Genomic DNA, 13,257 nt, shown 5'->3' with positions numbered 1-13,257 from the left:
TGGATTGCCCGCAAGCCACGGCATATTTTTCTCCCAATGCATTAAATATTTTCCACATTTAAATAACGTCGATGATTACCGATGTCAAACATGCCGGGACAGAAAAAATACTATTTTAGTATCGGCTTCCTTGTGACCTTCACATTTTAAATTGGGCACCAATTCACACACAACTGCCGATTCATTAGCTGTATATCTTAAGAATCTGTAGAATGAGACGAACACATGTTTGTCTGTCAATATACTCTAAACTTCTGGTACAGAGACCCAAAAATCCATTGAAAAAGAAATAAAGACTTTCTTTAAGCTTACATTTTTCAGTTTAGCCGACACATCTGCAGAACGCTTTTGGTCTGGTCCTAAAAAAATATTCATTACATTACAAAATTGAATATATGATCGTCATTAATACATTTTTCACATATCTTCAATGAAATTGTCACGAATATGTTCATTGTCTTTTATTGACGACACTCGTGGAAAAGCAAACAAAGTTCAGGAGCAGATGGGTTGTTTACAATCAATATATTTTGTTTTGAAAATATTGTGTTATTCGAATTTACAGACCGATCGATATTTCCCTTTCGATGCATCATATGGTGTGACACTTTGTCTCCACCTTAATTAATGTTTAGGGAAGGAATCCAACGCTGAAACGCTTGCCGAGGCAAGCAGTCACATTTATCCTAAACTTTCTATTTACATCAAATCGACATATACGCATCAACTCGTCATATACGCAGGAAAAAATTCAAATTTTGTGCTACACATCAATGCTTGCCTTTTTTATTACGTACTTATCTGATCGCCCTTTAATTAAATGCGAAATGGCAAGCAGTTTTAAATTGTTCAAAATTTGCGATTATTTTACACCCTTATTTATTATTTATAATAAGATGGTTTCAATATACATGCTTGTCTTTCAGGTTGTGACATTATTTTATTACCACATTAATGTTTCTCTTTGTTAGAAGCAGCTTCGGATTATGCAAATTATGTGCAAAAATTTTACAAAATACAAGAAGTCCCTGAAATTTCGTACCATTAATCTAATATGCGATACTTGCCAATTTTTATAGCGTTAGAAAGTTCATATTTTGATATGAACTTTCATGTTTCTAATTGACAAGCAGTTTAAAAACATGAAACTTTTGTTTTCGGTTTTTTGTGACCTTTTGGACTAAACAGGTCACTTGTAATCGCTTGCATTTCATTATTCAAGCTCCATTGAGTGTAAATGAGCGTGTATTAACAATGGCAAGCGGATGATACATAAACTTAAAAATTTTCTACAAACGAAAATGCGTTTTCAAATATGGTCATTAAGCGTCCGGAGTCACAGATCCACTTTTCCTGACTCAGTTGAGGGCCGACTATCGACCATCAAAAAGGCAAGCGGACTAAAATCATACACTTCCACCGGTCATTTAGACTCTTACGGTCTATCTGCTTAAACCGGACGTGCATGCTAAATTAAGGTGACATGCAGTCTGCTTTATCTCTTTACCATGCCTAAGAATTCGACTACTCAATTTATGCAAGAGACAGAATACAGGGAAACAACTTTACACTAAATAAACCAAAGAAAATACTACTGAAGAAAGCAAAAATTGCCATTACTATGTTGATCCGGGCCATAGAGACATTTTACAATCGTCGGAACTGCCTTGCTACCGAAACAAACCGTTGAGACAAACATTAGAAACGGTAAGTTAATTGATGGTTGAAAATTCATTACAACGCTATTCTCCAAAAGAAAAGCAGAAATCAGAAGTTACCAGTTGTCCTTTTTTAAGTCCCAAAGGCCCTCAACCAGAAAAGTCAAATCCTCAAGCCCAAAGATCAGAACCTATTGGATATAAAAAAAGTGTAAAAAAGGGGAGTGGAAGAAGTGCTAGATCCTAAGTTAAAATGTTGTGTTTATGGTGCATCATTTATAATGAGCGATTTATTGTAATATTGCATAACATGTCGGATCCAAGAAAATAAATAGTCCTCAATACACTTTATTTGTATTTATAAAGGCTTCTAAAATAGGATGAATGAAAGTAAGTTATTTACATAACAAGTCGATTCAATATAATATTAGAGAAAACTTGTAGCATAAAAAATAGTGAAACAATATTTTGTTGATGCAGGCATACATTTACATACTTCAGTATACGACCCATATAGAATGGTAATCTCAAAATGTTTATTATGCTCTCTATTGCATAATGAAAATTAAAGTGTTATTCTAATACTTCTATAATAAAATATTATAAAATATCTATAATAAATTATAAGCTCTGATAAAAGTAGAAAAATTTAAACACTATACAGAAATAAAATTAAAACTATTAAAAACTGAACAAAAATTAATTCTTTAAATAAAATGCTCAAACAGACCTACGTCTTTCTAACCCATCATATCTCCATCTTCACTCATATCATTCACTCATATCACTCCATCTCATATCAACATCTAACCATTCATACATTATTATAGTAATTATGTTCATTCTGGTGATAATAATTATTAATCCGTATATTTTTTTGTAATATGTAATTAATAAATTATTAATATTTATAAACATAATAATTTATTTCAATATGAACACTAAAAAGGGGTGAAATTATAAGTAATTATTTAAATTAAGCAATTATTATAATAAATTAATATAAAATTAATTAAGTTTCGGTCTCTCAAATTATTGAATCCTTTCATAAGATATATAATTCATAAGAAATATAATTCAGTTCTTCTCTGCGATTTAAGCAAGGCACTTGATTGTGTCAAGCACATAATTCTCCTTTAAAAACTATTATAACATAATGTTTCTGATCACATCCTCATCATATCTCCCTCATTAAGTCCTATTTAAAGTCCTATTGGGGTTCCGAAAGAACTAGTTTAAGTACTTGACTAAAGGAGTTCTCAAAATTGAAAAATGGTGGGGATGAAAATGATATGATTCTTGGGTGTTAATTTGGATCCACGACTCCTTTGGCGACCCCACATAACTCAATTGAGCTGAAAGCTAAGCAAAAACCTTGCTTCTAAGAAACCTTCACATGAAACTGTGTCTCCTCAAATTATATGCTAAATAATTAAAATTAAAGATATATGCTTACTTTCTCTATTCCACTCTCATCTTTCCGACATGGGGACACACCACAGATGTACGACGTATTTATGCCTTTCAACGCAAAGCCATTCGAATCTTGGGGCATCTTGATTTCCGGAATGTTTGTCGACAAACCTTAGCAAATTTGAAAATACTGACTGTCCCAGCCCAGTACAGGGTGTCCCATTTTGGGTACTTTAGCCCGCAAAAGTATCTCCATTATTTTTAACCTTAGGGGGATGCGGTTTTCTTGACAGTGTACAATTTTTTCGTAGTACAGATTTTTCATAGCTTCATCATTTTGGAAAACGTTGCATTTTTGAAAATATTTTTTAAAAGAAATTTCTAGATTTTCTCTTGCGATACAGGGTGATTCAGAATTGACTGCAAAGATTTCAAGGGCGTATTTATACCAGCCAAAAATAAGAAGTGTTTTTCGTAAAAACGTATGTCCTAACTTCTTTCGTTTTCTAGATACAGAGTGTAAAAGTTTTTTAATAAAATTTATTTTTTTTGTTATGAAAATCTGCTTTTGTATGGATCTGTTACTTAGGCTAAGTTACATTTTGAAAAGAAATTAAATGAATCTCAATAATCGATGCAAATTTATTATTTGTTTTAGTAGGGCCAGGCACAGATTCTGATTTTTTTCCTGGAAACAAAGCTAGATACGAGTAAGGCTCAAGAGGCAAGAAAGTTACATTATTGACCGCTTAATTTTAAAAAAAAGTTAAATTGTTATAAAAGCGGTGGCGTACCATAATTTTACCTATAAGTATCAAGTAGGTAGCCCCCTGAAATGCCACTGGAATTAATACATTTATTTTATTCCCACCAAAAAAGGGCCTTTATGACGACAAATAAGCTTACCAAATTTTATTTAAATCGGCTGAAAGGATTTTGAATAATTGATAAAATACTGATTTTATTAAAAAACTTTTACCGAAAAAACGAAGCAAGTTAGGACATACGTTTATATGAGAAAAAGTTCTTATTTTTGGTTGGTAAATAAGCCCTTGAAACCTTTGCACTCAATTTTGAATCAACCTGTATATTAATAATATATAATCAGGTTGGTTTTTCACATATTTGTATCCAGAGGACCCATTCTGAAAGACGCTATATAAAATGCCCTGTATAATAGACCAACTGTTAAAAAATAATTTTTTTTTGGAGAATTTACTTTCAAATATTTAAATTTTTCGTTTAACAACCTTTTTTTATTACTAAATACTTTTCAATATAATTCTGTCCCACTGCGCATCGTATCGTAATTTAAATACTTCATTTTGTATAGCCCATAAAAAGTGAGTATACTATCTACTCACTTTTTATGGGCTATACTTTAGAATTGAGTGATCTGGCGATCGTGAAGGCCATCTAATGCCCTTAAGAGCCTAGAGTTAAATTTAATAAATATTTTCGAGCAGTTCTGGAATAACTTTCTCAAGGATATCTATATAATTATCTACATGCTGTAAGACCTGCTTCAAAAATCCTATAAACTATTTGTCTGTAATACTAAAAACATTCGACTGACCAGATAAGTGTCCGAAATAAATCGCTAGCATCGATTTGCTGCAAATACCACTGGCAAAACAGTTTGATATAATTGTGCCTTATGAAATTTGTATGGATGATAATTATATTTCTTCGAGATCCACTGAACGTCAGTTATTTGCACACTAATTTATTTCTTAATTTTTCTACATGATGAAGAAGATGTTGCTTATACTTATTCCAAAAGATCTATATCTTTTCTTCCGCTGTTCTCTTTGTTGTATGTTTTAGTCATAAAACCTCACTTACTTTTGGAAATACATTTCTGAAGCTTCTACAGAATTTTGATTACTTTGATTACTCTGTATAAAATATGCCAACGCATCATATTTCCATAATTTTCGAAAAAAAAACAAACTTTAAAAAGAACGAAAACAAACTGGTTCTGGATAGACCAAAAGTCGATCAAAAAATCGATAAGATACACAAATATTTGACATTTATTTTTGGGTATTGTTATAAACTACGTACTATCAAATTATGCTTTAATTTTAAGAACATTAACATTTATTTGCTAGATTATAAAAAAAGTGCGATTTATTATATGTTTTTGAAACGGTAAACAAAAGACAAATTTTATAGTCTATAAATATATAGGGTGTTCCATTTAAAAAACATAAGTTTAGTTTGATGACTCAAAAATAGTGAATATGTAACAAAAATTATCTACACCACTGCATTCTACGGAAAAAATTCCATAAGAATATTTTTTTACGTTTTCGATAAAAAGAAGGATAACGAGAGAAGCTACAAATTTTACCATTTTAAAAAATGGTAAAATTTGGTAAAAATTTGTTAATGGCATCTTTAGCTTCACAAAAAAGTAGAAAACCGCATCCAGTTAGAGTTACAAAAACCGGAAGTACCCAAAATAGAACACCCTGTCCCATGTAACAATTTTGAAATTCTCCAAGAAAAATATTCACCTATTTAAAACTCACGAACATTTTCATTGTTATGAAAACATAAACAGACATGGCATAATTCCCACATATTGGAGGCTTAAACGATGCCAAACTGGACTAAACTTTTTTATTGCATTCCAAGTGCAACTAGAGAACTTGACCAAAACCTTTTGAAAAAAAATTTGTTTAATTCATTAAGCGAATGTACCGAATTCCAGGTTAGTATTGAACACGTGCAATACAATGCCACATATCTATCCAAATTTAAAATATACAAATATAGTTTTTGTTTACGGCTTTTGTAAATGGAAATGCTACAGCTGTGGTTCAACAATATCGCCGACGATTTCCACACCAGAAAAATCTGAACAAAACGGATTTGTCAGAGATTAACAAACTTTGCGAGGCCGGAATTAATGCCCAGTACTAACGTAACTTGACTCATTAATGAATAAACATATAAATAAAACTTGACTCATAACCAGTGACTCATTAACAAATGAGTCATCATTATATTTTGAGACCAAATGACAATTATGATTCTTACGCACTGGAACGCACAAATTCATCTTTTCTCAGGAGTTTCTCCTGAGTCACTCTGTATATGTAAGTAAGATGAATAAAGAGTATGGAGCATATACAGTGAACTCCGGTTATAACGTACCCTCTAGGGTGAATAAAATTAGTACTTTATAACCGGAGGTACGCTATAAAAGAAACTCATAAAAATAAATATGTAAAGATTTATTTGTTTTAATTAAAGGACTAAATTAACAAAAAATAAATTCTAAGTATTGAATACAAAAAAAGATATAATATGATAAAGATATATATGTCACATATAACATTGAAATTACATATGTATTATTACATTACATATGTATATGTATCCTTATACATATGTAATCAAAATAAGTCTGTACTATTTATTAGTTACGATTTTTCAAGAAAATAACGTGTTATTTTTGTTTGCTGATTTTTTTTTACACAATTTTAAATTCTCGATGTCGTAATCAGTATATTGTAAGAAATTCGTAACAGTTTTAATTGCACAAAGTGCTTCACAATAACTTCGAATGGGTTCGTTCACTGGTCCATCATCATCGCCGCTTTCGTTATCGGAACTTAAATCATTCGTTGAACAGTTTGATTCTATAACTTCGGCAATAATACCGCAATCCGTTAAGGTCTCCGTTGCTACCAGATTATCTATGGTCGTCGATGGTCGTAAAATTATCTAGTTCAGAAAGATATTTTTCTACAGTAGTTACGTCTTGGCAGTGATTTTGCAACCAATAACTTAGCGGAATATCCCAGTCATCATCATCATCATCAACACCTTTATATTTCTCGTACCACTGACTCAGGGGCAAGTCATCATCTGAATCAAACTCCTCGATTGATTTCACTAGACCAGCATGTCGAAAGCAGTTTTGAATCGTTTTTTGTGAAACCTCATTCCAAGATTTCGCAATTATTTTTATCGAGTCTAGAATTGTTAGATTGAACGTTTCCTCACTATCCAATGCTTGAATTAGGCGATACATAACATATCTACGGTAATAGGTTTTCAGGCATTTTATTATGCCTTGATCTTAGCTTTGATTGTTTGCCTCCCACACACTTTTCTCCTCTAAATTTCAGTGTACGGTCTGGAATCATCTTGTAAAATAGTCCGGTCTCATCCCCATTAAAAATATCTTCACAGCTGTAATTTTGTGCAATACCTGGCCATTTCTCGGTTAACCAGTTCACCACAGCTTCCCTGCTAACATCTCCTGCTTCACCGGACACTTTGCCGACATTGATGTGACGAACTTTAAAACGCTCGAGCCAACCCGTAGAGCACTTAAAATCTCCACCGTGTAATCCCTTAGATAAATCTTCCGCTTTTGCTTTTAAAAGTGGTCCACTTATAGGAATATTTTCGGTTCTTCTCACCTCAAACCATCGAATAAGAGCTTGATCCACATCTGGGCGTACGGGATTCCTAATTTTCTTAATTCTTTGCGATTTATTTTCACTTGCTTGCTTGATTTTTTCACGACTGCTCCAAATTGTAGAAACTGTTGTTTTTGCCATATTTTTCCTTCTCGCAATTTCCGATTTGTTAATGCCACTTTCAATACTTTTAATGATGTCTATTTTTTCTTTTAAATTTAGAGGTGGAAAATTACTCTGCTTATAACGTACCTTTGTACGTTACAACCGGAAAATTACTGTCAATCGGGCAAAAATATTGAACGTTATAGCCGGAGTTAAAATTTTAGTTAGTACGTTATATCCAGTAAAATGACAAGACTATTTGGGCGGGTTCCGAATTATAAGTACGTAATAACCGGAAGTACGTTACATCCCATGTACGTTATAGACGGAGTACACTGTATTACTTACTAAATATTTAAAAATGATATCACCCTGATCCAGACGCATTTTGACACTCGATTGTTCTAATTTATTCCACAACTCGTTTTTATATTAAATCTTATCACCCTAATTAATTTTTTAAAATCAACTTAAATTTAATGCTTATCAAATTGGTATTTTCATCATTTTTCCAGATAACAGATGGACTTCCGGTAAAATCCAGCAACTATTCAAAATGCCAGTTTACTCAAGGCGGTGTTAAATGCGGTGAAAGAACCCTTCCATTAACCAAACATTGTCGGAAGCACATTTTAGAGGTGATTTTTTACTTATTTTAAATGAGGAACTAGTTTTACCAAATGAATTTTAGGACCCTCATCAAGTGTTATTTAAGGCTTGCGGCAAACTAAACGGCGATGTGGAGTGTAATACTCCGGTGGAAGCCTTATTTGATGATAGTACTTGTAAGCTGCACATGGAGATTCCTTTGATAAGGTCTTATACTCACCCAAGGGTAAGTTTTAATGATTTTTTATATATTTTGGTTAAATGTTAGTGTTATTATATATTTTTATATATTATAGACATCATTAGGAAGTAAATACAAGCAGGTAGGCCAATTTTATGAAATTTTCACAAGTTATATTAAGTACATTATAGATTTAATAAGAAGACAATTAATAATAAGTTAATGAACCAATATAGAGAAAACAAATAAACATCAGAGATTATTTCTTTATAAGTAAATGATGATTTTAATACATGAATGTATTACGTATGTATGTTCCTAAAAATAATAATAATAATACAATAACTAAATTCAAATGCTGTCCCAAAAGGTGTAAAACTTTGCTAGGACTTACAATGATTCATACTATGCGCTTCATTATCCGCTTTTACAGAACGAGAATCATGATTTATCAACCACAGTGTTTGCACTCTCAACACTATCCAAATATATATAAGTACTAAACCTACATAATTATTTAAAAATTTCTAATAGTTACATTCTTCCACAAAAGGACACAACGCGATGAAATTGACAGGGTTGAGTGATAAGTCTTTTTAATAAATATTTCGGCGAATAAAGACTCATTAATTTTTAAGGTCAGTGCAGTGAATCTGGTCACAGTAGAGTATTAGCAAAGGCTAGACATTTCAAAAGCAAGTCTATACATTAATTGAAACATACAGACTTTGATAATAGGTCTCAAATCAGAAGAACTATATGTTGAAATAGTCTTAAGGTTAAAATTATTTTTTTATTTCATTTACACATTCTTAGAATCAATTATATTTTCTTGGCTCATCATTAATGTATCCTTTAATTTATTTTCTTTTTCTCTTAGCTTCAATGAACTCGCGTCACTCTGGATTTTATTTAACTTCTGGCTATCTTGTATCTCCTATTGCAATTTTATTTACCCCTCAAACAGTCAAATAGGATAGGGTTGAGTTTTCCTTCATCTGGGGACAATGTAGTTAAGTGTGTCCCTTACTATTTATTGGTGTCAGGTACTGGCTGGCTCTCATCCTTGCCAGAATAGTTATAATGTCTCTTTCTTTCATAGATTACGTCATTAAGTTACGGCTCGTTTTCGTCTGAAGACTCTTTATAATTCATAAAGACCTCCTTTTACTTGCCACTTGTTCTTTGCAATCGTTGCCCTGCCACATTGTTTTGCCTATATAGGGTGTCTGCAAAAGCACTTACAGCACTATTTCAGTAAAAATCTTATGATAACTCTTTTGTGCTATCATATATACGACTGACCGAAAAATCTTATTTTCTCGTATTTCCGTAACAAAACAGGTGGACCTGTTAGAAGTATCTAAAGTTAATAGTTTTAGAGATATACGTCTCTAAAATTTCCAATGCATTATGTGTAAAATCTAGTGCAACGATATATTAGAATGGTCACCCGTCAAAACACCAGCATTTTACTTCTCAATCAATGTAAATAGAAGCATGCACTGAATCGGTTCGGTACGTTCGGTCGGTTCGGTTTTCTCCGGCGACGATCTCATATTGTGGAGAGCGCAACTTTTGCCGATTGCACCGAAAGCCTGCGACTATTTTAGCATTTTTTCACATAGAGTGAAGAACTGTTTCAAAGAATTTTAAAAACCGTTCATTTGATAAATATGTCAAACGAAATTTTAATCGAAGCTGTTCGCAGTTTTAGAATATTGTATCATAAACAAATCGCTTCGGAGGAGATATCCAAATTAACTGGATGTTCTGGTCATTTATTATATCTTAAATCGGTGTTTCCGTTACTTACTGTTTGTTAAGTTGGCATCATCAGAAGATTTTAAAACTCAGTTTTAATTATCTGAGGATGCCAACTTGGTCGGCGAAATGTGTGAGTGTGAAAGTTCTTGTTTTGATGTTAAGTGGTGTACAACTCTTGCTTTGAATATAATTTATGTTTTTATAAAGATACACAAAAAACAGCTTATTACATAGTTTCAAATGCACGTTGGAATGTTATATTATAATTTATTTTATTTGACTCTATACAGGGTGTCCCACAACGAATGCCGGCTATCTATATCTCGTAAAGTAGATTTCAGAAATTTTTAAAATTTTACAGTATACCAACGTTGAGGCGCAATTCAGCTAAAATAATTTTGAGATGGCGCAAAAACCAGTTGTCTTAATGATACAACCATCCTCTTTAAAAAAATCCAAAATCTCCTACGCTTTTCTACCGCTTATACTTCAGCACAGGCTACTGCAATCATAACATCCTCTTCAGAATCTGAGGAACTGCTAATTTTTTTTTAAAAACGCTTAAACGGGAGCTTAATCATAATACTTCAATATGCTCGAATAGTCGAACCACTTTTAAACGTCGTCGTGTCTTTATTCTGCCGATTTTATGAGTGCTAGTTACCGACTGAACGGACCGAACATGCCGAACTGACCGAGCCGATCCGATTCAGTGGGCGCCCTCCTTTAGATTTAGAAAGTTTTCTCGGGTGTTTTTGTATTTGATTTGTTCTACCATGTTTGTTGCTTGGTCTGTTGTATTTGTTGCTCACACCCCTACTTATCTTTTGAATGCATTTATATAAAAATTTGAAATTTGGTACACATTATTATATACTTTTTGGACCCTAGCTCATTTAGCAAAATTTTAATATGAAACACATTTGAAAGTTGAATATTAAGTCATTACTTCTACTCATAGTAAGATGGCAGCCTTTCAAAATCTTATTTTTGGCATTTTTATTTCTATTTAAAATAATTAAACTTTGGGTAACACAAAAATTTAACTATTTCACTACAAAAGATGTCGAAAATTTGCAATATTAACTACAATACAATAAAATGATCTATTGGATAACTCTTCACGAACATTTTGGAAAGTGGCTACAACATTATTGCGGCATGAATCAATTATTCTTTGACGTAGATCGAAGATAGATTCTGGCTGGGTGACAAAGACTTTTTGTTTCTAATAAAAAAACAATCCAGAGGTGTAAGATCGGGCGAACTGGCTGGCCACTCGGTAGGCCCTATATTCTCTAATATTTCTGCTAAAGTGAGGCGGTGCTCCATCTTGTTAAAAAACTGTTTCCAACTGAAATTCATGAGGATTGTCTTAATCTCACAGATCAGTGGTTCTACTACATTTTTCAACCTGTTTAAAGATCCCCTATCAAATTTTGGTCTAAAAAACGAGCCAACAATGTGATTTCCTAATATGCCAGCCCACACATTTATTTTTTCTGTGTATTGTGTCATTAACTGTTGAAGTTGGCTGTTGTGATTTCTTAGCATACCTGCTATAATATCCACCTGTTTTTCTTCTAGTTAGCTGGGACGCCCTGGATTCTTCCTACTGGCAACACTTCCCATCTCGGTAAATTTCTGAATTAGTTCGCGAATATACTTTCGACATACTGGACGGTCAGGAAAGCGAATATTTAAAATGCTTTCCGTCTCTTGTACATTACGATTTTCATTCTTGTGCATTCTCGATTAAATCAAGGTACAAATAAAATTGCACTGAACGAAATAGCAAAAAAATTCTCTCCTTACGGTATTATTCGCTTAAAGGTATTGGCAAACCAAATAAACTTTTGCGTGGAACAGTAACTTTTATGCTAATAATATGACATTCACAAAAAATACAAACTCTACAAACAACAACACTATTATTATAATATTCTAGGATCATAAAGCATTCAGTGGAAGCTGTCAAACGATCTTGAAGTTTTGCAAAATAAGCTAGGGACCAGAAAGTAATATTTAGTCTGCTAATGATGTGTGCCAAATTTCACATTTTTATATAAACGCATTGAACAGATAAGAGGGGTACAATTAAGAGCAGCACTGTATATTCAATGCCAGAGTGTTCTGAACCAAATAATAAGTTTTAATATTTTTTCACAGAAGGAATCAGAATCTGAACCGGAAGATGTTCTAGACATGCCATTGATGACAGAAAACGACAGCGTCAAAACCGAAATGATCGACTACTCTATACCGGCTCTCACAAAAATGGAAACTTTACCGTCAATTTTATTCGAGGACAGTGTTGAAAGCTTACATGTAAATATAATCAAAATCTCACCAGTTTATTTAGTAAAGTATGTTTCTTATTTGCAGTATTCTACTTCAGAATTTACTGAAACTTTTGCTGATAATTCAGTTGAGGTGCCCAAAACACCTCACTGTGATGAAGTCGAAGTAAACGTGACTGATAATCTAGAAAAGTCTGTAACTCCCAGTGAGAATGAGCCCTCAGATGTTAATCCAAAAGAAGAAGAAGAAAATACAGGTGTAGAGCCGAAAAAAACACACGAAGAGGTGCATTTGTTTAATGAAGAGGACACTCTTGAAGATACTATAACGATTACTACGGAGGCGTTTATGCCAGAAGAGTCACAAAAATCGGAAACCGAAAAAAATGATGAAATCGACCAGCAAAATGAAACGATGGTAACAAAATCGGTTAGTGAAAAAATGCAAGTAGACTGACATTTGTTAAATAGTTAAACAGAAGCTTTATTTATTTTTTTTTTGAGAAAAATGTGGAAGGTTCTTCTGAAAGTTTATCGTTCAGGGGATGGTCTATCGAATTTATTGTTATAGATGAGTTCCTTAAAAAATTGTATTCAATAGATTAATTTAAAAAAATATTGACTTGTTTTTTTTCAATCAGTTTAGAATGGCTTAGGAAAGTGAAATCTGGCCAGCGGGTGCTGTTGTATCCAGAGTTTTCATAAGGAAGAGGGTGCCATTGCAGCTCGCAGAAGAAAGGGATCCTCATTAAAATGTAAAGACATAATAAACTTAAATTCTA

General features: G+C 32.7%; 1 protein-coding gene across 3 annotated transcripts in view; it reads left to right on the top strand.

Annotated features, from left to right (window-relative positions):
* LOC126750398 (KAT8 regulatory NSL complex subunit 2) overlaps positions 1-13,257 on the top strand; it is a 28,536-nt gene extending 15,279 nt beyond the window's left edge. For 2 of the 3 annotated variants that reach the window (XM_050460017.1, XM_050460018.1), the window contains exons 7-10: positions 8,134-8,256; positions 8,310-8,453; positions 12,345-12,503; positions 12,561-13,093. In XM_050460017.1, coding sequence (XP_050315974.1) covers positions 8,134-8,256; positions 8,310-8,453; positions 12,345-12,503; positions 12,561-12,932 — 798 coding nt within the window. In that variant the 3' untranslated portion in view covers positions 12,933-13,093. Of the gene's footprint in view, positions 1-8,133; positions 8,257-8,309; positions 8,454-12,344; positions 12,504-12,560; positions 13,094-13,116 lie in introns of those variants that run through there. The other variant, XM_050460019.1, reaches the window with a different exon arrangement.

Source organism: Anthonomus grandis, chromosome 2 (genome assembly GCF_022605725.1).
Source record: "Anthonomus grandis grandis chromosome 2, icAntGran1.3, whole genome shotgun sequence".
NCBI classification, from domain to species: Eukaryota; Metazoa; Arthropoda; class Insecta; order Coleoptera; family Curculionidae; genus Anthonomus; species Anthonomus grandis.
Note: the sequence above shows the minus strand (reverse complement) of the source record. Positions and strands in the feature narration are given on the sequence as shown.